Genomic DNA, 26,615 nt, shown 5'->3' with positions numbered 1-26,615 from the left:
AGGGGCAACTATCTATTACACCATGACCAAAGATCAATTCTTTCTTTAAGAAATAAGTTACAATTGATTATTTTCTGTATTGATAAAACTCTACACAATTCTATTTTAAATGTCTTCAGAAAATCTTCCTTTTTCATGTAACAGGTTTTGGTAAACAAATTCAACATATGCAAACTAGCCTATGATGTCATTTGGCGACCTCGACTTTTTGAGCATGCATTATCGACTTTTCCCTGAAAAGAGTTATCACCGCTGAGTGACACCAAAATGATTGGAGCTGGGGGGTTTTCTGTGACTTTGTCATGGAAAACAATCTTTCCAGCCTAACAAAAACATCAGAGACAGAGGGTTTGTAGATGTCAAAAAGTATGTCAAACTTTATCGAAACAATAACGTGAGACAGTCTGCAGAAAATCTAAATTATGCAATCACACAGCCATTTTTATATCTTTCTCCACAGTGAACTCATCTTAGGTGGGGTTTTACATTTTCTCATTAAAAACAGACCAATCTTCTTCACCACAATTAATTATAAATGGTCTGCACTTATATGGCGTTTTTATCCAAAGCGCTTTACACTGTGTCTCATTCACCCATTCACACACACACCAATGGTAAAAGAGCTGCCATGCAAGGTGCTAACTTGCCATCAGGAGCAACTTGGGGTTCAGTGTCTTGCCCAAGGACTCTTCGGTACATGGAGTCACGTGGGCCGGGAATCGAACCGCCACCCCTACGATTATTGGACAACCCGCTCTACCACCTGATCCACAGCCGCCCGATTATTCATGTCTATATGTTATCTTAAATTTGTGACTCATGCGCAGTTAGTTGTTTTTCTTAAAAAGGTTTTATGAGGACAAGGTTTCTTTAAAAAAAAAAAAGAAAAAAAAAGGGTTTCACTCAGAGTCTTTGTTTTTTGTTTTTCTCGGACCAACACTCCCTTCTTATGTCTCAGTGAGCTTCTGTCTGCTTCTATTTGCCATTCTAGCTGATATCTACGTCCCTTCCTGAGGCCCTATCCTAACTTTTTAATTGGTATCCGGCCTCAAGGTTATTTGCAGTTTCAGAGAATGTCTAATGCCAATTTATTGCTGTGCAGAAAGGTGCAGGACAATAAAGAAAAACAATGACCATGCAGTAAGACAAAGAATCTTCATCTAACTCAATACACACTTAAAATATAACTTAATTAAAGTGTTCTGTGATTTTAGGTTATGCTTCTAAATATTGATCATACATATAGATTATGCTTGTGAACTAATATTGATTATTAGATTATGCTTCTAAGTAATAATCCTAAATGTTGGTTATACATACTGATTGTACTTTATTAACATGTCTGAATGTTAGTTACACTTATTGATGACACTTTATCAATATATTCTATAACTTTGTCCTTTTGTCCATGTGTATAGATAACAGTCTGCCATATCACATCAACCACATCAGCAACTCTGCTTCACACACTGGACAACTCTACACTTACACTAACCCTAACCTACACCATGCTAACTTTAGCCTCTAGCTGTGGCGCAAACCAAAGTTTGATAAGAGGGGAACTGTATACGTTGAAATTTTCCTTGAACTGGTCCCGAATTGTATTTATGTACGTTCAGTAGACCATGAGAAAAACGACCCGTACGCATTCTAGATCAGACTATAAATGCGCATTTTTTGTAATGATGAAGAAACTTTATTTAAAATAAAGCTCTACACAACACCCGCCCCATTCGTGCGCCGTCCTGCTGATCCGCACCTGTTCGCGCGAGACATCCGACACGCGTTTGTTCGCGAACGAGTCGACTCATTGAAACGGCTCTTTTAGTTGCATGTTGGGAGCTGATTCGCAAACCTGAAGTGATACGAGAGCTTCCACTGAATTTTACGTGTATTTAAATAGATCTTATAACGAATGCACAGCAAACTGGATGCTAACGTAGGATTGTTAATTAGGATGCAGAGTAAGATTTTATATTATATAGCTTTGGGGGGGGGGGAGAATCGGTTCTTATTGGTTAGCTGAGCCGATTCCCGTGACTCACGGAAAAGAGCCAGAATTCCCATCAATAGTATGAACTTGTCAAACAAAACAAAACAAAAAATTAATGGACGCATATGTGAGCAAAAAAAGTAAACATTTGAACCATTCTAATGTACAATGTATTTATAAAACTGCGTATTTCACACTGGTTTCAATGTGTTCTGTACTAAGGAAGTAGAATCACAGTGGTTAACTGTTGTGTAAGTCCCCATGTAGCCATGAATATCCTCTTTCTGTCGCCAGTTGCTACACAAACGTCTCCAAAATAGTTGAGGCACACTGACATGTTGTGTCCTTGCCAGTTAGGGGACATGAGCAGTGCCTGGACTTCCAAACAGCTTCTTCACAAAGAGCTGAAGAGAGAAAACTGAAGATCAGCTCATACACAACAAGCAAAACTAGTACAGCCAGGCAATGCATCAATTTTTTTTCTGCTATCCTGTTAGTTTATAGGTTGTTTAATCGAGATAAACTAAATTATTTGAATTGTAGATGCAAAACATAGGGCATCCAAAGAAATAACTTTTAAAATAATTACTTAAAAAAATTAGGCACAGTGAAAAAATATTTTATTAATCAGACTTAATGTTATTGATTGGTCAGAAGCACCTTAGCAGATTTTTTTTTTTATTAATGCAATCTTTCACTTACTATTTAAGAGAGGCTGGTGAGAAAGTATTAAATGTAACTACAAATGGATTTTTAAAAAAGTGGATGTTGTTATTGAATAAATGTAAAAACGCAGTTGTTGGGAAATTGCTGTGGTATATGAGGAACAGAACACTTGTACATGCCATTATAGGAAAATGGTCTTCGGAGTCATGACTCAGTTCTTTTAATATAACACCACCATATTTACACTTTCTATAACAACTCACTCAAAGGGAAGTTCCACATTGTAACCTAACAAGGGTGTTGTTATTTAATGCAGAAATATGTAGTGTACACATACATATATTATATATATATATAAAATGTAGTCTATAATCACTGACTTGCTGTGAAGGTCTGTTATGAAGATGACATTTTGACGGATTTCTTTTTTAATTGAATTGCCTTTTGTGTTGACTTTGTAAGAAAAAATGTAGTGTAATAACAAATGCACAGGAATTTATCAGCACAAAATATAAGTAAATTAAAGTAATGCTAAGCAAATTAAGTGTAAATGAACGAACAAGTTATAAATCTGTATAAACTACAACTGAAATACAAGCAATACTGAGTGTATGCAAATAAATGTACTATATAAATATATTTAATATATAGAGATAGATAGTCTATCGATAGAGAAAGATAAATAACACTAATGAAAATTGTCTTCCATTAATGAACTGTTAGAAATCACAAAGATTTCACAAAGATCATAAATCAAAGCTTTTGTTGTTTCTAGGTTTGCTTATGTAATTCTGCACTGAAGTTACAAGGCAAATGCAGCTAACAAGCAATAGGAGCTTATAGCTACCAGATTAACATCTTGCAAACTGCAAATCTTAATCACACTCACATTAAACTAGGAAGCAAGTTGAGGTAATGGGGAAAGTATAAAGAGCACATTAACCGACAACTGAAGAAAAACCAATAGAAAAACTGGGCTTTCCTGTAAAACTATAAATGCATAAAAAGAAAAAAAAAAACTGCCTTTGAGAAGTTTCTGTAGGTCATCAGAGCACATGTTTCTTTTCTTAGCACTTCATTAACATTGGCTAATTACTTCCTTTCTCAGGGGACTCATGACTGGTGCTAATTAAAAAAAAAAAAAAGGGGAAGAAGAATCCAGAGAGATTGAGTAACTGTCGTTCTGTTCCACATCCAAAACTCCCGTATCCAACCACAGCACCACATTGAGGAAAAGGAAGTCTCCACCTCCAGGACACAGCACTCACCTCTACATTCACAAGAAGCAGACCAGAGCCAGTTAAGAGAAGTAAATTTTATTTCCTCACTCTGTACACGATGGATCGTATCAGCATGGATGTTACGGATGGGCAAATATTAACACACAAAAATGATCAAAGGAAAATAAAAGGCACGTTTCCAATTTTTTTGTACAAGGACACTGTGAGGCTACCTACTTATGCAAAAAAATAGCACAGTAATACTGTTAATATAATAAAGAAAAAAAAACATTTTCAAAACTTAAATTATTTGAATACTTCTGAAATAGATGAGTCTAAAACCGTTTCTTGGAGAGCAAAACCAAAATAGGAGGTTTAATTCACCGTTATCATTCAAAAGCATTATCATTCAGAATTGATAAGAATCGAAAGTGGCAAAGCAGCAGAAGACCTGATCCTGCGTTCACACTCTCCAACATCACTCTAGGCTTTTGTGGATGTGACCTGGCTAGCATTATATATATATATATATATATATATATATATATATATATATATATATATATAAAATTTTTTAAAAAATAAAAGATGTCATGGTCGCCAAAATGTAGTGGCGTATAAATTAAACAAATCAACGACCATGTGTACACAATATGTGGTTTATATCACAATAAAAGAAGGAGAAAAACCCAAACCATTTTTTTTTCTCTCAGACTTTAAACTAAACACAGGTAGACCTGGTATGATGAATTTCCCAAAGCTGATCATTTGGATTTGTAGATTTACCTTGGCATAATTTACTTGTATTTATTAAACGTATCAAATCTAATTTCATATTTAATTTGTGGCTGGAAACGTGGCTGTATGTTTCAAGCTTACACAGGAAATTTACGACATCCGGTAACCATGACACTTGAACTTGGTCGTGGGGTCGCACTGAGGTCACACTAACAGCAACGTGAAGTACTAAAGATGGCAGTGATGAGCACGTTTGACACAAATTAGAAGCGTAGTGATTGACAACCAGCAAACATGACAATGCAACTTGCTTAAATTTTTCACCACTCTAACTGCATCATTACTCACTGTGACAAGTAACAGACTTGCACGATAAAATCTTCAAGTCTTTATACCATATTTGTACCACCTGTTTAAATACGTTAAGATTTTGTATCCATTGTTTTACTGGCACAAAAAGTACTGTGATATATACTGTGCAGTATCACAATTTTGTCTGTATAGCCCATGTCTATTGGTGTGTCTGCATGTGATTAGAACATGAGCAGCCTGTAAAAGTGTTTCAAGTGTGTGAAGGCTGGAATATTAAGATTGTAATTGCAAAGTAAATACAGGAGTCACATTGAGACCCACTCACTAGGTGTTACCAGTGAAACCGTGTCAGATCGAGGCAGGAATGGCATGTGAACGCAGGGTCAGGAGGAAGAGCGCTCTTGGTCAGATCATGCGCATAGGCAACCAGCAGGCATTTTTATCCCTTTTTAGAAAATCCACGGTTTCTTTTTTTTTTCTTTTTACTACAGTTCATTTTAAAACACAGTAAAGGATTGATTCATTGGCTAGCTTAAAAAAAAAAAAGGCAGACACTGAGTCTGAATGCTACTAAACACTAAATCATTTACAAACAAAAACTGCCGATGTGCAAAAACCAGCTAAATGACATGGGTTGAGCTCAGTGGAAACAAAGGCAAAGCAGAAAGCAGCATTAATCACAGACCAAATCCAACCAGTGAAGCATGCTTCCTCATGAGGCCGTGTGCAAACACTCCTGCTCACATCAGTACAGAAGTTATAGCGCACGTGCAAACCTAAAGCACTCTCATATCTCAGGGGTTAATCAGGACTGGATTGAAGAAGCCTCCCAGAGAAACCTACCTTGACCGTTATGAAGCCACAACCATTTCACACACACTACACCTGATATTTACACATCGTGTATCATCATGGCACAAATCAAAAAAGGCTACCGCTGTAGACTAGTTTCACACACAATGTCTGTTTCTGAGATGCATCATGAATTAATATTGAATTCATATGGTGTACTCTGCACTCTAAAGAAAACTGCAAGGGAGAGACTGAAGCCTCAATCAAGGTCGATTAGGACTGCTTACGTCTCACGCACACGCTGAGCAGAGGGCGCAGTCAGGCTCACTAGGGTAGAAGAGGGGAAGAGGGGGACACACACTGTGTAAAAGGAAAACATTACATTTTAATCCACTCCTCATTTTGAAAACTCCTTTTCTTTTTCAATGAGACTGTCTCTCTTTCTTAATGCGTTTTGGCTTGTCAACAGTCAAAGCTAGCTTTCCAGGAGGAGAAAAAAAAAGAGGCAAGAATGACTAGGCGTGACAACAAGCCAGAGTACTCACACCTCACCTTGGCACAAGGACAGCTGGAAATAACAGCACATTGAAGGGCAGACAAAAAATACCGATTTGGGAATCGATACCAGGAAAAGGGGATTAGGAACTACTCAAGTTTGGAGCTGTAAACAGTCAGAAGCCGCGCAAATGGTTTGCTCGAGAGATGCGCTCTGTGGCAGAGCCTCAAGCAGGCAAGTGCGATTCCGGTGGTGACGACGGCAGGGCAGCCAGCAGGTCGAGAAGGGCACAGACAGGACAACACCCAGGTCATTCACTCTCGTCTGGGTTTTGGGAATCCAATATTTTCACATGGGTGAATGGAAACAAGCCTCTCCGGCCGTTCACTTCGCCTTCCCACTGACCGCTGATGTTCATCCGGGTCACCTTCACGATGTCACCCACCTGTGGAAACACCACACCATCAGTTACTCACTTACAGTGCTTTATACAGAAATATAAATAGGCTAGGGTTGACTTGATATACCGAGTGTGTGCACGCAAGTTTATATTTTATATAAAGAGTCCCAACACACTCCCTTCCACCCATAAAACTCAAATCCATCTCTGCTATATTCAGTGATCTATATAATAATTGAGCATAGCAGCACCATATATACAGTTGGTTTGTATAAACCAACTCTACCCCTTTTTTCAAAATCTACTGTATTATAGATTTAAATTTGTGAAATTTAACTACTACTACTATTTTACTATTTAATGGGCAAGAAAAAACCCACCAAACAAAAACACAACCGGAGTGCTGCTCAGTCTAGACTTCCTCAATCACCCGTCATGTCAAAATACAAATCACTACTTTATACAACACAACAAAAGTAGTGCTGACTATTATATTATAATAATATCACATTTGTACTGTGTATTGATCTTGCAGAATGAACACAAACTGTGGCACCAGATGACGAATTACTGACTCAATCATCCTACAAGTTTACTGCTCATCACATTTTTGTGCACATCAGGCAGCTCAAATATATTCATCCATCCAGCTTAAGTATGGAGTAGGGAGAAGTCACCCCGGATGGGACACCAGTCCCTCACTGGGTACCATGCGTGTACACACATTCACACCAAGACGCGATCTAGCATAACCAGTCTACTTGTATGTGTGTTTTGGGACAGTGAGAGGAAACCATCGGACCCAGAAGAAACCCACTTGAACGTGGGGAGGACATGCCAAACTCCACACAGACAGTTGCCTGAGTTCAGGGTCAAACCCAGGACCCTGGAGCACTGCACTGTCCCAATATGCATGCACTAAAGAAAACCACTGTTTCACTTCCTTTTAAAAATCCTGTTGGCAAACCAGCAATTATCTCCAGTGGTTTTCTCTAGAAGTTTCTCACGTCATTTGTGAGGAAGTTCTAGAGAAATTCACTGGCATCTCCGGTTTGCCAGCCAGATATAAAAACACCAACACAGCCATGCTCGATTCATATTTCACTAAATATAGCAGAGAACCCAGAAAAGATGTGTGAAGAAAACAGAGCCAGAAATAACTGTTCCAATTTACAGTTTTCACCTCTAGGCTATGACACACCCTGGGATTTATCTTCCCTTCCATTCACACACAACATTGTGCACAACTTTTGAGTATACACGGTCATGTGAAAAAATAAGTACACCCCATGGAAATTGTTGCCATTTTTGATACATCTGGACAAGCAAACATTTGATCCTCTTTGAAACAGCACCTATTAATAAAGTTGATAGTGTATAAAATAACATCAAATCGACATTTTGTCGTCATTTTCACAATTTAAAATGAACAAAAAAAAAACAGATCAGTCACATGGAAAAAGTAAGTAGACCCCTACATTTATCACACCTTCAATTGGTCAAGATTGGGTGCCAGTGACTGGAACCTGCTTAGGGAGTGCAGGTGTTATTTATACCAGTGTTATTTATACCCCTCTCATATCTAGTGTCTGGTGTTTACTTTGTTATTGAGGTGTAGCGTGTCATCATGCCAAGATCTAAAGAGCTCTGTAAGGCCTTCAGAAAAAGGTTGTGGATGCCTTATAGTCTGGCAAGGGATTTAAAAAGATCTCCAAATTATTTGAAACACATCATTCCACTATAAGAACAATAATCTACAAATTTAACCCTTAACCCTCAACTCAGTTGTATAAATGAGATAAATATAAGTTGGGGCGTCTACCCCAGAATTTCTTCACAGGATCTGCTAGTAAGTCTTGCAAGTGTTGGTGTCAAAGTGCATGCTTCTACAATCAGAAAGAGATTGCACAAATTTGACCTGCACGGGAGGCGTGCCAGGAAAAAGCATTTGCTATCTAAAAAGTACATTAGAGCAAGACTACAGTTTGCCAATGAGCATATAGGCTAAGACCAGTCCTTTTGGAATAATGATTGGACAGACACATGAAAGATAGAGTTGTTTGGCCACAGTAACAACAGACATGTTTGGCATAGACCAAAGACAACTTTTCAGGAGAAGCACCTCATACCAACTGTGAAGCACAGTGGTGGAAGTGTTATCGTTTGGGGTTGCTTCACTGCCTCAAGGACTGGAGAGCTTGCATTCATTGACTCAACTATGAATTCTGCATCATATCAAAGAGTGCTCAAAGATAATGTGAGGCCATCTGTCCTAAAGTTGAACCGAAAGTGGACCTTTCAACAGGATAATGATCCTAAGCACACTAGTAAATCCACCAAGTAATGGCTCAAAAAGAAGAAACAGAGGGTTATGGAATGGACTAGTCAAAGCCTGGATTTGAATCCCATTGACATGTTGTGGGGGGGTTTGAAACAGGGCGTACATGCCAGAAAATCCTAAAACATCTTGCAAATGAAAGAATATTGCATGGAAGAGTGATCAAAAATTCCAGCAAGTCTGGTGGACAATTATGCAAAATGCCTACAAGAATTTATTTCTGCTAAAGGGGGCAATACTAGCTTCTGAGGCCAAGGGTGTACTTAGTTTTTCCACATAATATTACATCTATTGATATTTCTGTTGAATAAATGATTGAAAAAGCTAAATTTCATTGTGGCTTTGCTAAAGTGTATCAACTTTATTAACAGACACTGTTTCAAAGATGATAAAATGTTTGCTGAAAAAAGCCTTATTTTTTCACGACTCTATAGATGTGTACAACACATTAAGGATGAGTCCATATTCTTGAATATCCTCTTACTAAAAAGACAAATCTTTTTGAATGCCACGACCTGCTGCACTACACACATTGGCCAAGGTGATCTGGCTGTTGAGATTTATTTATTTATTTAGTTTAAACATCTTCATGTACCTCTCTTGGTATGACGACATCATTAGTTTCCACAACACGTGTATCATGAGAAGCAGGGGAAAGTTATGGGACACAGAAGAGGTCCACTGCTGCACATAATAGCACAAAAATAAGATATATGCACTCAGATTCGGACAGCAGTGTGCCCAGTGTGAAAACTACTAAAAAAAAAATATGATTTGTCCAGCCTAGAATATAAAAACCCATTAATACGGATGACATTTTCAAACTGCTCGTCAAGGCTCGTTAACCCGCTGGATCTAACTCTGGGCGGTTTGATCATTCATTTCCACTTAAGATGGGATGAGAGAAAAAGCAAACAATAAACGACAGATCGTTTATGTAGTGGACGTTAAGAGATAGATACATAGTACAGTTTGAATGGTCTTTATTTTTTATTATTATTATTTTTTTTTAAGCAGACAGTTAAAGTCAACGCTCTAGTATAACATAACGTGCATGCTGTGGTGTAGTCACTTATTTGAAATACTGATTTTTCTCTCTGCAGCCCTTTTTTCTTCACATTGGTGTGTGCGCGCGCATGTGTCTGCGCTCTATTTATCCGCTGAGCTAAGAAACAGGGAAGAGCTGGAACTTGCCGGATCAAAGGATTTAAAGAATGGAATTTTGCTCAGGACTCGATCCAACTCGTCCTAAACCCTTCTTTTGCAGCAAGGTGTCCCAGGCCTCAGAGTTTCAAACAGCCCTGCCCAATAATATTATCGGCTAGATGGTGGAGATTTATGTGATTCTGCTGTAATGCGCTGTAAACTGATTTTTAAAAGCAAAAACAAAATGTTTCGATAAAATATTAATACAAATCGCTGTCTAATGTTCACATGGCTGACACTTTCATGTTGAGCAGAAGAGCGTCGATCAAATTCTAATTATTATCACTTTGAAGATTAGTTTTAAATATGACACTTCATTGAAGGCCTACCTAATCTTTCTGGTCAAAATACTTTTCCTTTTCTCTCTTTTGACCGAAAAAGCTGTTTTGACAATTTTCATACTTCAGTGATGTTAAATTAGTGCTGGTTGATTTTCATGATTAATTTGGTTAATACAAATAATGCCGAGTAAATCTGGTGAGAAGTGTTTTGTTGTTTTCACACGTTCAGATACATATTTACATTTTTATTAAAATTTACAAATATATGCATATGCAAAATTTTTAAAGCAATACGAAGCAAAAACAGGTCTGCAGTTAAATAGTGCTTTTTTTAACCTTAGCAGTTCAAAGCACTTTACACTGTGTCTCATTCACCCATTCACATGTAGTGTGCCATGCAAGGCGCTAACTTGCCATCGGGAGCAACTTGGGGTTCAGTGTCTTGCCCAAGGACACTTCGGTATGTGGAGTCACGTGGGCCGGGAATCGAACCGCCAACCCTACAATTATTGGACAACCCGCTCAACCACCTGAGCCACAGCCGCCCCTGATAACCGCCTCCTACAGTCGGTGCTGTCCCCCAACAGCGCACTTAGAAAGAAAGGTTTCACTTCATGTTGGTATGGGTACTGGTATAGGTTTGAATCACACAAATAAGTACATATAAAATATAATGCTGCATTAGACTTACGTCGTAAGCGGTAATTCACCTGTTGGAATTGTCATTTTCCAACTCTGCACATTTGAGAGCCGAAGTGAAAAAACGGATACCTCCACGCTCGTCCTTTGAAAGTATCAAGTTAGCCAGCTAACTGCGATAAGTATAGTCGAAGTTTTAGATTCAACAAAGGCAAAACTTATTTCAAGCTACTGTATTTACTGCTGATGCTGTGAGCAGCCATATTGTGTTGATACAGGTTTTCACTCTGTAAACGGGGACGGAACTCAGAGTTGTGAAAACCACCCCGAGCTGACGAGTTGGGACTTCAAACTGTTGTGTTTCTTTGGCTCTGACATGCTGGAATTTGGGAATAACAAGTTGCGACCTTGAGTCAAACGCAGAACTAGCTGAAACATTTTCTAGCACTGAAGAGCCCCAGGTGAATAAAATTACTGTTGTGCTGGCATTTCATATTGCGAAAGATTTTACTATGTTAAGAAGGAAAGGGTTTGTTGAAGCTGTGCAAAAAATAGTAACAGCACCATCTATAGCAAATAGTGCAAACAAGGTTTCTTTTAAATAAAGGATATTTAAAAAGAAGTGCTTTAGAGAGCTAGAGGACGGGGGCGAGGCATCCAGGAAGTATCTGTTAATATTGGAGAGCTCAAAACAGCTGCACAAATCATTCCAGATTCACATGTTGACTGGCTCGTCTGCTGTTTTATTAGGGAGAAAAAGACTGCTTTTTTGGAGTACTTTTGGTTGATAACTCACACTAGTGTTATGCTTCATGAGTTCCAGCTCCAGACTGTGGGCAGATTCAGAGGAGACCATCCCAAGTTCTCGAGTAGGAATCTCAAGTTAAAGGAGCATTTCCTTTAGTTTTTCTTGGTTGGAAGTCAGGAATTAATGCGGTGTTTGACTCGAGGTCGCAACTCGTAATTCCTAATCTCAATCCCCAAACAGGTTTTAACCCTGTTGCTTTGAAACTGACCTACATTATTTATGTGCAGGTTAACTTGCACTCATAAGCTCTTATGTTAGCTTCATAGCACCAGGGCTAGCACAGCATAAGAACACATGAGCCAATTACAATTGGACACTTCTTACAAACAAACAAACAAAAAAGTCCCAAACTGGAAAATATCACTGTATGATGTAGGACTTCAGAGTAAAGCACGTACCTCCAATGCTAAAGCAGTTTTGTCATATGCACAAGGGACTCGTTTCTGAATGGCTCTGGCCATGACAGGCCCATTCTGCATGGAAGGTAGCGGGTTGATGACAGCGCCGGGTGTGCCAGGAGGCAGGGGCGATGGTGTCTGAGGCTGAGCGTAGGCGTGTGCAGGCTCGGGGATGCCGTAGCTGTTCGAGTTGCGTGACCCGTGGCCAATCGTCCCAGTGTGAGGCAACGGCCTAACTATCTTTTCTACATAGGGGACGGGAATCATTCCAACACGGCCCTCCTTGCTCTTTGCGCTCCACCACTGCTCCTCAGGCTTGTCCAGAATGATCAAGATCTCGCCCTTCTTGAAAGGAAGATCCTCTGCGTCACTGCCAGTGAAGTCATAAAGAGTCCGCACGTACTCCAGATTCTCATCGCCGGGGCCACCGATGGGTTGAACAGGGCCGCCGGTTAGAGCCGTGCTGGGGTACCTGGTGAAAGAGACATTGTTTTTAGAAAAAGAGAATTATGGTGCTTTAAGGACACATCAATTTTACCGCTACACTCCAAATTAAAAATAGTGCTGTATATAAAGATAAACCTGTCTTCTAGAGACCATGCATGATCCTGTCTTATGACCAAGAGAAGAAAAAAAGAAAGAAAAAAGAAAGAAAAAAAAAGAAAAAAAGGGGGGGGGGCGCCTGGGTCAAGCCGTTTATGTGTCCATTCTACTTGTTTGTTTTTTATTTGCGGGTTAACAAACTGTTTACCATTTTTATTTGGGAAGTAGACTATGAAGCTTTTTAAAAACTGTGGTGTCATGGTAAGTGAAGGAAACACAATTACAAATTTTCTGCATCATCATCGGTAGGAGTGCTGGGGGGCAGGGGGGGGGGTGTGCTACTGATCTGGCCAGTCCAGTTCACATCAAGCATGCCATGGTCCTAATATTGTATAGGTCCCCTTGTGCTGCCAAAACAGCTCCGACCCGTGAAGGCATGGACTTCACAAGACCTCTGAAGGTGTGCTGTGGTATCTGGTACCAAGACATTAGAGGCAGATCTTTTAAATGCTGCAAGTTGCAAGGTGGAGCCTCCATGGATCGGACTCGTTTGTCTAACACATCCCTCAGATGCTCGATCAGATTGAGATCTGGGGAATTTGGAGGCCAAGCAACAGCTTGAACTCTTTGTCATGTTCCTCAAACAATTCATGAACAAATTTTGCAGTATCGCAGGGTGCATTATACAGCTGAAAGAAGCCACTGCCATTAGGGAATACCGTTATCATAAAGGGATGTGCTTGGTCTGCAACAGTGTTTAGGTAGGAGGTATGTGTCAATGTAACAGCCACATGTATGCCAGGACCCAAGGTTTCCCAGCAGAACATTGCGCAGAGCTTCACACTGCCTCTGTGGACTTGCAGTCATCCCATAGTGCATCCTGGTGCACCCTGGTGTCTATTCCCCAGGTAAGTGATGCACATTCACCTGACCATCCACATGATGTAAAAGAAAACGTAATTCATCAGACCAGGCCACCTTCTTCCATTGCTCCATTGTCCAGTTCTGATGCTCATGTGCCAATTGTAGGATCTGTGGCTACACAGCAAGCTGAAATGCACTGTGTGTCCCGACACCTTTCTATCATACCCTGCATGAACTTTTTCAGCAATTTGTGCTACTGTAGCTCTTCTGTGGGATCAGACCAGACAGCTAGCCTTCGCTCCCCACGCGCATCAATGAGCCTTGGGCACCCATGACCCTGTTGCCAGTTCACCGGCTGTCCTTCCTTGGACCACTTTTGGTAGGTACTAACCACTGGATACCAGGAACACCCCACAAGACCTGTCGTTTCGGAGATGCTCTGAACCGGTCATCTAGCCGTCACAATTTGGCCCTTGCCAAAGTTGCTCAGATCCTTACGCTTTCCCATTTTTCCTGCTTCCAACACATCAACTTTGAGAACCAACTGTTCACTTGCTGCCCAATATATCCCACTCCTTGACAGGTGCCATTTTAACAAGATAATCAAATGTTATCCACATCACCTCTCAGTGGTTTTAATTTTATGGCTGATTGGTGTATTTAGAGTTTCATTTAACGTTGAGGTATATCTGCAAAACGAGCTAGTTCCCATCATGTCTTACACAGGTATAAACATTCCATCATCAGTCATATATTTCCTCTCTCGAAATTATTAATAAAATAAACATATAAATAAGAAAAACCCACAACTTATGTTACAGAGAAACCATAAAGCAGAATCTCCTCTGTATTGAAGACTTTCCAGTGTTGGAAAACTTACATGTATAATTTTACCTCTGCCGGTAGGAAGCACTGACACTGTAGACTCCTTCCATAAATGTTAAATAAACCAGTCCTTACAGAAATCATTATAAACAATAAATTATTGTAAACAATAATTACAACAACAAAAAACCCACAAGTTTTTTTTTAATCCATTCATTATTAGTCTTAGAGTATTTAGGGATTCTGCTTCAGAATGAGCTGTTACTTTATTTAAAAAAAAAAAATGTAACAAGTGTATTCATATAAAATATATTGTGATTTGCAGCTGCACTACTGCGAGAGCTGCTGTTGTAGCTCTGTTGTACTGATGGCCAGACTGGTTTGAGCTGACAGGAAGTCTACGGTAACACTCTTTTGAACTGTGGTGGGAGGGGGTTGGTTGATGCTGCTGAACTGGCCAGTCCGGTTCACATGCCATGGTCCAAGTCATGGAGATCACATTTTCCCCCCCATTCTGGGGTTTGATGTGAACATTAACTAAAGCTGATATAGATACCTGCATGAATGAGCAGGTGTGTACATACACACTGTATTATTTAGTAAGATTTCCATGTATTTCTATACACTACACAGCATGTCCCCAAATCAGTTTTATATCATTTTTTAATATTTAAAAAAAAAAATCAAATCTTGTACTGATAAGAACATGTTTATCATTATACTGATATTACATCGTCATATTACCAAAACAGCATATTGTGACCATTTATCACCATGTGACATTGTATTCATGACAATATTGATATAATATACAAAAATATTGCGACATAATTTATCACGAGATTGATACTATCTTGCCCACTAGTGTCTAATAACATTATTTATCACGATACTGATATTATATGGTGATAATGCCCAGCTCCAGGTCCAGGTTAAGAGGGTGGGTTTGGGGTTCTTACCTGGAGGCAGGTTCTATCAGTGTGGTCGTGTCCAGGTAGTGGATCTTATAGAACTCCAAAAGCGCGGGCAGGTGATCAAACTCCTGGTCGCCGATTTTGAATCTCTTGGTGGGTAATGAGTTAATGATGTAGTGGGACACTTTGGAGTTTTCGGACACGGACAGCACGTAGTCCCCGGGACAAGTGGACGAGTCGCGGACCAGAAACATGCCGTGTCTCTGTCCCTGTAACCGGTTTTGAGTCTCCTGCCGAGACAGAGCGCCGAAATACCAACTGTTCCGGTCCGCTGAATCGAACCGCGCCGACGACATGACTGCACTCAAATAAATATGCTCCAACTGAACTATATATATATATATATATTATATTATATTAATGTGCAATAAATTAAAATCAAGCTACGTTTTATTTTGATTTCTTTGCGACTCCGATCTTAAAGCTGAACCGCAACCTGACGTTTCACAGACAGGCTGCGACGAACCAACTTTGTTGCATTGCTACTGTTGCCCCCGTTTTTTTCTACACAGAAGATGCAACAGCTAAACGTCTCACCACAGTTCTTTCTTTCTTTCTTTCAATTAAATAAATCACTCGGTTAAACGTGACACAAATCGAGAATCCTCCATTCAAGTTCCGCTTTTCCGTTCCTTCTTCCGCGAAGTAATGTTAAAAGCAGCCAGCTAACCTAGTCCAGTTTACGAAACAATATAGCACGTTAGCCAGCTAGCCACCTCACCACAGAGAAAAGGTCGCCATAATACGCTCACAAACGCGTCTACATCACTACGCAGACTCGCACAAAGCAGTCGCGTCCATTAACGTCCATGCAAATATTTCGCAAGCTTTTCTCTCTGCGTGTGATCCAACCAGTTAGCTGGATACCTTCGCCTCCTAGCCCGACAGACTTCAGTAACAAAAAATGGCGGCCCTGCAACACGTCTATCTTCACAACGAAATTAATGCACGAGCCTTAAAGAAAAAAGTCCCAAAACGTTCAACCTCAAAGGTGTCTCCACTTCGCTACACAACACTTTATCGTCCGATAAAGAGGTCTGAATGTAGTTTACTCGGATAAAATAGTATTTTCCTACAGTGGTGATATTTACGCGACTTCGCAGCTCGTCAACCAGCTAGCTGGCGTAAAGCTGGAGAAAAATGGCGGCTAGAGGGCGGGGCCGGGGCTGGTCGCGCGCGCACACTTGCGCGCGCCTTCTCTGTGGTAGTAATGTGGAAATGATTCTTTTTTTTTTTTTTTTTTTAGTGATTCGAGCCGTTTAGCTGAGTACAGCCATTTACTTCTTTACTCACCGATTCGTATTTTCAGTATTTATTATTTATTTATTTCACAGCAACATTATTGTACATTCAAATAATTACAGTATGTATTACAAAAGGGGCCGAGTTGGACTCAAGTCCGAGTCCTTCATGGCCGAGTCAGAGTCGAGTCAGTTCAGAAAGTAATTAAATCGAAAAAAAAGATTTGAAAATTGCAATTGTAAACTCAACACTGAGCTGTTAAATAAATATTTTATCCTTCACAAACCAAAGGCAACATAAATGTAACAAAATAATACCACTATTACATCTTGCCATTGCCATTTGATATTTTTATTTAATTTTTTCATTTCATCAGCGCCGCAAAAAGTTTCCTATCAAAAAATGGTTTCAAAGAAAAAAAGGGATATTGAAGTATATGTTGAACTTTTATTATATTACAAGTGTATGAAAATACAAATGAACCTGTTTTGTTATTGTATCACACTATATTGTCCTCCAGTTCGAGTTGACATTTTCAATTATTTGATGCGTCTCCCCCACAGTTATATAGGCTGAGAGAGAGGACAGAGTAGATTTACATTTAGCAGCATGTCATAACAAGCTCTATTAGTGCTTTTAATCTGTCTATGAATGAAAACAAACTAATTTCTGAACACAGCTCTGTTCTTGTAAATTTTTTCCATTTTAATTCCTAAAATAAAAAAAATCCCTATCAGAAGGGTTTATGATATTTTCTAACATTAAGAAGTACATTTCACATTTTATGTGAAGTTCAAGACTGGAATCAGCAAATGCTAATGTTCAGGGGTGGGCGAAATGACTACATTCTTATTTCACAATAACGAAACGTTTTCTCAGGTAGATCTATCAGTGGTATTCAAGGAAGCAATACTATGAAAATTGAATAAAGCAAATAAATGTAAAATAAAATATACTTCACTGTATGACATATACAAGGATTCTTATTAAATTTACTGAAGTTATTCAGTCAAAGGAGTAAGTGAGTGATTTTCTCTTTTGTTGTTTGATTAACATTAATGACACAGACTTTATTAGGTTTATTATACTGCTGTCACATTAAGACCTAATGCACAGATCCAATATACTGTATTGACACACCTCAGATTTTTTTTGTGTTTGCATGAATCTTCAGCCAGACCTGAATTTTGACATGATGTGTGTGTATTTTTTTGACTGTCCAAGCATAATAAGCCACTAAAGAGAACTCAGTTCGGTACTCACACGATGAGGGGGCTTTCTGTGCATGTGTTTCAAATGTGTGTGAACACACATTATTTATTTGTGTCTAAAGTTCTAGGTGTTGTAAATATAACATTAAGCTACAGCGACAGGGTGGCATGGTGGCTTAGTGGTTGGGAGTTCGAATCCCGCCTCTGTCCTATGTGCATGCTTCAGGGGTTTTGTCTAGGTACTCTGGTTTCCTCCCCCAGTCCAAAGACATGCGTTGTAAGCTGACTGTCATCTCTAAATTGTTATAGTGCCCTGAGATGGGTTGGCCCACACTGTCCAGGGTGTCACCGCCTTGTGCCCTGAGTTCCCTGGGATAAGCTCTCAAGGACCCTGTGTAGGATAAGTGATACAGAAAATTAATGAATGATTGGATGGATGGACGGACACAGCAACGTTGCACTTCACATCCTTCAGTGTGTTTCTGTGTTGGGTTGTTATGTGTATAATGCAGATTACTGGAAGTAGATGTTGGAGTGCTTTCTGGAAATTTTGCTCACATGATGAACAATATATATGAAAAATAACTTGTTAGTACCTTGGATACATTTCCTTCATTAAAAACAGTATGTAATTCGGCCTGTAATTTTCTCAGAGGAAGACAATGAAAAACACTGACATGGCTGATACGGATGGAAATAAAAGAGTACCATCTGTAAAATAGGATATTACCCCAGGACCCCATGTAAATTTAATTCCGTCCGGATATTGCTTTAGATCAGCTCTGAGCTACAGACATACAGTAGGTGTCCTGAGAGATTGCCTGTACAGAGTGTACTTACGTTTTTATAAAAATGCGCATATATTATATTATTGGTAACATTTTTTTTTTTTTTTTACTGTGTTACAGAAATATTTTGGACGTGGATGAAAAAGAACACTCGGGAGCCAGGGGTCGATGAAATTAACGTTTTTGAGACTTGGTCCACAGACTATACAATTTCTCTGTACTTTTTCGCACCCATACTGATATGGTTACACACATTAACCACTTTTAAAACCATCTACAACACTTAATGACGGCAATCAAGAAACAGTAAATATTCATAAAAACGTTTAACTTATTACATAGCTTTGTAGCGGTCATTTCATTTGCTAAAGAAAAATGGATAGATAGAAAGAAATTCAATTGATTATATTGCCTTGAGGAAGCCAACATTCAATTCTTCTGTTTAAGCTGATTGTTGTTATTTATTATTATTATTATTACTATTATTATTACATCCATAGCCACAAATCCATGTTAACTTCCGGTTTATAGTTGAGGGGTTTTTTGTGATGTAATTTCCGGCTCTGTTTAACGAGTCAGATTATTTGGCTCAGTTCACCAATAAGAACCGACTCATTCGACTTCCAAAAGTCTCATTGGCCTTCCCCCACCCCCGGTTACGATACCAGTGATTTTTCTTTGCCAGAAATTGTTTTAGTTTAAACTTCTAGTTAACAAATGAACATTATTTTGTGTTGCATTATTGTCTCATTTTTTTTTATAGCAAATCTATTTAAATACCATAATGCATTATTGTGCCCTGTTGTGTCTGAACTTAATTACGAAGATTCTTATCGAATTTATCGGCTCTCAACGTTGACCTAAAAGAACCGACTCAAAAAGCCGATTCATTCGCGAACTAATTCAGGTTTAGCGCTAACTGTTAGGAGGTTTACAATGTCAGGAATGGAGGTTCCGGGACCTGATAATGACTGGAGGAGTCAAGGATTCCGACAGAAAGTAATTACACAAATGTAAGTCCTTTAAAATAAAACGAATTAAATTGTTCAGGGGGTTAAACTAATTTGGAAACGTGTACAAGATCCGTCTGGTCCGCGCTAGCTAATCATCATGCTAGCAAGCTTAGCATTAAACTTAACATCTTTTGAGCTAAATATAACCAGTCTTCTGACAACACTGATAATAACATGCAACACAACTTGTTTTTTAAACACATTAGCACGAATGCAGAAGTTTAAAGTGAAAAATGAGGAATATTACTTTTCTACCTGCGTTAGCCAGTGTTTGCTAATATCGCATAGCTGTTTTCATACACACGACCAGAAACTGAAAATGGCTGCAATAATGGAATTGGATAAATTTACCTAACAGCTAAACAGAACTATTTTCAACGACATCAATATCTCAGTTAGGGAACACGCTCATGTATATGTACATAGAACTCATAAACGCGTTTTTGTTAAGAAATTCCGCATCTTTTCAGTGAGTCGGATCATTTGGTTGAGCTCCAATAATGGTAGACTTTTTCGCTTCTCGAACGGCTCGGATGTTGAAAAGCGATTTCCAAGGAAGTATTTAAGCAGGTACTGAACATGAACGAACAAGTGAATGTCTGTCATTCTTTCATGGATTGACTGACCGACAACATCTTCGAAGAAGGAAGGGAATGAAAAGGGGGGAATAAGGGTTCCTGTAAACGAGTCGGTTTATCAATGCTCACCTTAAAGAGCCATTCAAAGAGTCGACTCTTTCGCTGATGACGCATAACTAGATTAGCGTGATTTTAAAGGCGCATAAGGAAAGATTAATCAAAATCTCAAAAAGTTGTTTCTAGCAGTTTGTTAACTCTAACAGGGACTGTTAAAACATCACTTTCAAGCAATGGCGTACGTTGTGTGTTAATTAAGCACATTGCCTTCCTTCTTTATTAAGATATAGATAGTAAAAGTACCTCAAGTTTGAGGGAAGATAACATATTACCTCACTAGTAAATAAATACCTAGTTAGCATTATGCTAACGTTGTTTGATAGAAGCCCAGAATACATTGCGCGTTGATTTGCTAACAGCAAATCAGTTTACAAAATGTTTTGTAGACAACCTTTGTTGCTATATATTAAACTGTGGTCCTTTAGCTGTGCTGGGATAAATATTAAAAGATATTGAAAGATACAGCGGTGCTTGAAAGTTTGTGCAAAAATAAGTCATATCCGTGTAAAATATGACTTAAAACATCATAAGATTTTCAAACAAGTCCTAAAAGTAGATAGAGATGCAGATTAAACAAATGAGACAAATATATTATACTTGCTCATTTATTTATTGAGGAAAATGATCCAATATTACATATCTATGAGTGGCAAAAGTAGCCTATGTGAACCTCTAGGATTAACAGTTTAATTTGACGGTGAAATTACTCTGGTGTTTATAATCAGTGGGATGACGATCAGGTGTGAGTGAGCGATCTGTTTTATTTAATCCTTTTATTTAATTATGTTGGGGGGGGGGGGGGTACATACATTATGTTATGGGTCAAAATGACTTCCACTTTTTAAAGCCACACAAACATCAAAGAACAGCTTAAAACAGTGAACCTCTATTATGGCTTGTCTGAGACTATAGTAGGGGAAACCCTGTGTTTGCCAGATATAAGCCAATGTTCCATTCATTTGCTCACATTTATAGATGTTGAACATTCATGGGGCAGTGCTTTAACTGCCTCAGTTATGCTGTATTTGATTTAACTTGCCCTGGGAAGTCGGAGCTTGGATTGATGTTATTTATTTAAGTTGGTAGCTAACTGGGATCAGTGATGTATATTTTCCTTCTCAAAACAGCAAACTGTATAATCCGTGTTGTAGATATAACAAGCGAATGTGTCTGTATGTTGAACTTAAGCAAATACTAGCATATGTAATGTAGCTCATTTAAAGGTAATGGTGCTGCTTTGTTTACTGCTGATGCTGTGTGCAGCCATGTTGATTTTATGTCACTTTCTGAACTTGGAGTTGAGGGGGCATTTTCTGCGTTGTTTTTCCTTTCTTTCTTTTTTTCTTGTCGGAGGTTAGTAATTGACTTATGACTGTTGTTGAATGCAACATTAGCGCTGAGTGATTTTGAACACCTGGTGGTCAAAAAATGGGAACTGCAACAAGCGCTAATAGAGGCCTATTTAGGCAGGAATCATGTTGCTGCATGTTTGGGATAGGAACAGGAAACGGGACAAGTAATGACAGGGTTGTTACTCTCAGTTCTTATACCAAATTGGGCTAGGATTTTTAAAAAAAATACTCATTAATCTTGATTTATAGCAAATAATCCAAAATTTATCGAAACAAAATTTTTCCCAAACAAAGCCAAAGTATACGTTCACTTAGAGCTGCAACAACTAATCGATAAAATCGATAATAATCGATTATGAAAATCGTTGTCAAGGAATCTCATTATCGATTAGTTGGTCTGCGTGCGGCACGGGGGAGACCTACTCATTACTGATTTACTTCTGTACTGAAAACACGCTTCGGATAGTAAATACTAAAGTTGTGTCCCAAATGAAGGACTGTACAATTACACTATGCACTCCATTCTGCACTACCGTCTAGTGTGTGGATTTTGGAATGGTAATATCATCTAAAATGGAACACTAGCATTTTTTTTTTTTTACTAACCGGAAGTATATGCCGCTTCCTACATGAAGTCACACGCACGTAATGCGACGGTGCTAGCTTTAGCCTAATACCCAGAATCACCATACATAACTTTCTTTTCTCTCAGTGACCATCAGACGGAGGCGAAATCGTCAAGTGACGGAGGAAGAAAAATGTGCGACCTCCAAGTCCTCTAAGGCAGTGGAGCATTTTATATTAAACACAGCGGAGAAGATTGATAAACTTTATAAAGTGGAGTTTGTGTAGCACCAGCACGACAGTGATGCCATCGCGAGTTGCTTAAAAGGTTTAGTTTAATTTAAGTTTATTGACATTATATGCTGTATCAGTGTAACTTATGTTCTTTATTATAACGGAAGTGATCTATTAGTAACGAGGACGCGTTGCTCCTCACGTACAGTGTAGACGTGGTGATAGTGTAGCGCGAGTAAGATCTGTAATGTCTAATTAAAACATTATGATCAAAAGTAAACACAAGTAAAATAGTATTCCTAAAGGCAATGAGTAACAAACCACAAGGTGCAGTGAAAGAATTTTCATTATTAATTTAGGACTGTAGTTTTATTCAGTGCTTTTTGTGCATCCATAAAAAGTAATGCATATATACTACTATTTTTTATATATATATATATATATATATATATATATATATATATATACATATACATACACACACACATATACATATGTATATATGTATGTATATAAGTATTTATGCATTTTTTTATGGCACTGAATTAAACTACAGTGCTAAATTAATAATATATATTCTGATGTGTGTCTGTGTGTATTGGGTTCTGTTCAGTCTTATGTAATTAGACAAACACTTGTGTAAAGTTTTAGTCTGAAGCTTATATTTGTAACACTCAGTTTGTGGATTTAATTTTAAATAACCAAAAAAAGGGTACTGAAAGCTTGCCCCACCCCATCCGATTAATCGGAAAAAAATAATCGGCAAACTAATCGATTATGAAAATAATCGTTAGTTGCAGTCCTACATTCACTATCCACTTTATTCGGCACACCGGAATGTTCATGCAGTTATCTAATCAGCCAATCATATGGCAGTAGTGTAATTAAAAAAAGTAATCTAGATACAGTATAATTTTGTAAAAAAAACAACCCATTCTCTTCATTCTGATGTTTTATGTGAACATTACCTGCAGCTCTTGAACTGTATCTGCATGATTTCTTTTGCATTCAGCTGCTGCTACATGATTGGCTGATTAGATAACATGAATGTGCAGGTGTACTGGTGTTCCTAATGAAGTGGCGGTGTGTGTAAGTGTGTCTATGATGTACGGAACCCTTTCTTTTGTAAGATAGACTGATAGCGCGCTCTCTCTCTCTCTCTCTCTCTCTCACACACACACACACACACACACACACACACACAGCTTATAATAGTATTTCAATCATGAAATACTTGCTAGGTTTCACCTTTCTCCTGTATATGAAAAGTTAATTTCTTGGCAAATGTTGGGTATTTTGCACCACTTTTTCTCAGGCATGGTTGAGCTTGTGAAGTGTTTGATCCACACTGTTATTGAGACACTCTTTTTCGTACTTACAGAGAAGATGCCATGCGCAAAGCTGGAACAGCTCACAACAAATCCAGCAATGACATGGAGAATCATGTGTTTAACAAAGCCAAGACTAGAGTAAGTAATTTCTGTGAGTGATCTGTGAAATAACCAGCATGTTTATTAAGTAGATAATCAGTGAGATAATTGTGAATGTACACAGGAGGAGTATCTGTCCATGGTTGCCAGGCTGATCATTCATTTCAGAGACATCCGTAAGTCCTCTGTTCATATTGTCTTGTATATCCAACACTTTTTATTATCTTTTAAGTGCATTAAAAAAACAAACAGGCAAACTTTGGTTTTTGTTGTTTGTGTTTTGTTTTTTTATAGATAAAAAAGCACAAGGAGGCGCAGGTATGATAGATGTAGATATATGATGTATGAAATATGCAAAGCAGTGTAAAATCCTTGGTTGCTTATACAAATGCCGTATTTCAGTTCTGCCTCTTTTTGTCCATTGTAGATCAGATGAACCCTCTACAGAATCTAACAGTGGTAGGTGGTGCCGGAGGCCCTGGCACTATTGCCATGCCCCCTCGTGCACCTGGTGCGCCGATGGGTGCCATGGGGTCCATGAACCCGATGCCGATAGGCCAGCACGCCATGCAGGGCGTTGCAGGAAATCAGCAGGGTGGTACGTTCAGCACACAGTTGCACTGAAGCGAAGGTGTCCTTGCTGTTGCGCTTGAAATAGTGCCTCTTTGCAAATTTATTTTCTGTTTGTGACACAGCTGGAGCGGCGGTGCAGTTGCAGATGGCGCAGCAACAGCAGTCCATCCAGTTTCAGCAGTTCCAGCCACAACAGCAAACGGCCATGCAGCAGAACGCCATGCAGCAACAGTTTCAGGCCCAGCAGCAGTTAAAACTGCAGCAGCAGCTGCAGCAGCAGCAACAGCAGCAACAGCAGCAACAACAGCAACAGCAGCAGCAGCAGCATCATCAAAATCAGTCAATGCAACACCAGAACCAGCAACAGCAGCAGGCCCAGGCACAACAGCAGCAGCAACAACAGAACCAGGTCAGCATGTTTATAAAATAAATGAATAAAAAAGCTGCACTATGAATATGATTGGTACTTAGAACTTGTGCTTTCAATGTTTGAAACGTTGTCAATTCTTGCATTGTTTTATGGATGTGTTGAGGATCCTGTTACTTGCCCTACTGATTTAAAATGGTTAAAAAAAGGAAACGTATTCATTAGGGCTGGGTGATATGGCAGAAATATGTTACATCAAGATACTTGAAAAGTTCTACTATTCACAGTATGTAGCAAAACAGCAGTGCTTAATTTACTTTATTTAATGTCTACAAAAATGAATTGACCCTGAATATATGTTTTAAAAAAAAATCTGTAATAATGAAAGTTCAGTACCAAAAATAAACCCAGCTGTTTCCAATCACAGGGTGTATCAATATGTATTATGTATATTAATTGCTTCTCCTTCCAGTTGCATCAGTCCCGACTTCAGCAGCAGCAGCAGATGGCACAGTTTCAGCAGCTCCAGCAGCAGCAGGCTCATGCTCAGGCCCAGGCTCAGTCCATTCAGCATTTACAACAGCAGCAGCAGCTTCAGCAAGCTCAGGCTCAGCCAGGTCAGATGCCCCTTCATTCCCAGCCTCCCCCGCAGATTCTTGTGCCCCAGTCATTGGCTGGTCAGATGCCCTCCGGGCAGCACCAGGCCATTGGTACCCTCAGCCAGCAGCAGCAGCAGCTAAAGCTTCAGGCTTTCCAGGTGAGGATTACCAGCATTCACACTGCATCATACAAATTATGATTTCATCAGTGCTGAGGTGTACACCATAATGAGGGCTGTCAAAATGAGTTATTTGGTAACATTTCTATAAATATCTGTGAACAGTCTTGTTCCCAGACACAGTTGTCCTGTCTCACCTTATATAGACAGATGTTTCTTTGCTGCGATGTGTCTATCACACAAAACAAACTGAATGGAAAAACGTGCACACACAGTGGAGTCTGTAATGTACTAAGATGGAATGCAATAGCAAAATGAAATGAATTTGGAAAACGATGTCAGAGTGCTTTTTGCCAGTCATTATGAATGCAGAATTAGAGGCTTAGTCCATTAACGGATTGTAGATCCTGGTATGTGTGAAAGTGGTTGGGAAGTAGGACTTGAGAGACAGATGGACATTAATCACCAATAATTCATACAGTTTGCAAAGAGACTTGGCGATAACTCAGAAGAGTGCCTCCGCAACTGTGCATGCTTAGACGTTGCGAAGAGCCACTGCTTCCAGTTATCGCATTACATAGTCCACTAAAACTAGCACAAAGCAATGCTCTCATGCAATCTGTTATAATTGCCTGATGAGTCATTCTAATGTCCATGCCAACCCTTTTGAAAGGGACCTTGATCAATAGGATTCACCAGCTAACATTCGTGACATGCCGCACACCATTTGTTAACATCACTGATTGCCCGACCAATAGAAATGGGCCGTGAGGTTGTTTAATGTTCTGTCCTGCCCCAAATGCCCAGCCATGGGATTATGATGAGCCACATGGAACACCATTCCCTATGGCTCTTCAGTACCAACAGTTAGATTGTCTCTTCCTTCATCCTGTGTCACTCAATTTAACCTATCCTTAAAAATAAGGATGGGATAG

The 26,615-nt window shown here is 39.1% G+C and overlaps 2 protein-coding genes across 4 annotated transcripts in view; one reads left to right on the top strand and one right to left on the bottom strand.

Annotated features, from left to right (window-relative positions):
- Positions 1 to 5,257: 5,257 nt before the first annotated feature.
- crkl (v-crk avian sarcoma virus CT10 oncogene homolog-like) lies at positions 5,258 to 16,647 on the bottom strand. Its single transcript, XM_053648338.1, has 3 exons — positions 15,479 to 16,647; positions 12,288 to 12,759; positions 5,258 to 6,662 (listed from the first exon to the last, which is right to left on the bottom strand). The coding sequence occupies exons 1-3, from the start codon at positions 15,787 to 15,789 to the stop codon at positions 6,528 to 6,530; spliced, it is 918 nt and encodes a 305-aa protein (XP_053504313.1). The 5' UTR covers positions 15,790 to 16,647; the 3' UTR covers positions 5,258 to 6,527.
- Positions 16,648 to 19,597: 2,950 nt separating this feature from the next.
- med15 (mediator complex subunit 15) overlaps positions 19,598 to 26,615 on the top strand; it is an 18,454-nt gene continuing 11,436 nt past the window's right edge. For all 3 annotated transcript variants that reach the window (XM_053648336.1, XM_053648337.1, XM_053648335.1), the window contains exons 1-7: positions 19,598 to 19,747; positions 23,974 to 24,061; positions 24,147 to 24,198; positions 24,317 to 24,340; positions 24,450 to 24,620; positions 24,718 to 25,004; positions 25,435 to 25,719. In XM_053648336.1, coding sequence (XP_053504311.1) covers positions 19,671 to 19,747; positions 23,974 to 24,061; positions 24,147 to 24,198; positions 24,317 to 24,340; positions 24,450 to 24,620; positions 24,718 to 25,004; positions 25,435 to 25,719 — 984 coding nt within the window. In that variant the 5' untranslated portion in view covers positions 19,598 to 19,670. The remainder of the gene's footprint in view (positions 19,748 to 23,973; positions 24,062 to 24,146; positions 24,199 to 24,316; positions 24,341 to 24,449; positions 24,621 to 24,717; positions 25,005 to 25,434; positions 25,720 to 26,615) is intronic.

Source organism: Ictalurus furcatus, chromosome 18 (genome assembly GCF_023375685.1).
Source record: "Ictalurus furcatus strain D&B chromosome 18, Billie_1.0, whole genome shotgun sequence".
In the NCBI taxonomy this organism is placed as follows: domain Eukaryota; kingdom Metazoa; phylum Chordata; class Actinopteri; order Siluriformes; family Ictaluridae; genus Ictalurus; species Ictalurus furcatus.
Note: the sequence above shows the minus strand (reverse complement) of the source record. Positions and strands in the feature narration are given on the sequence as shown.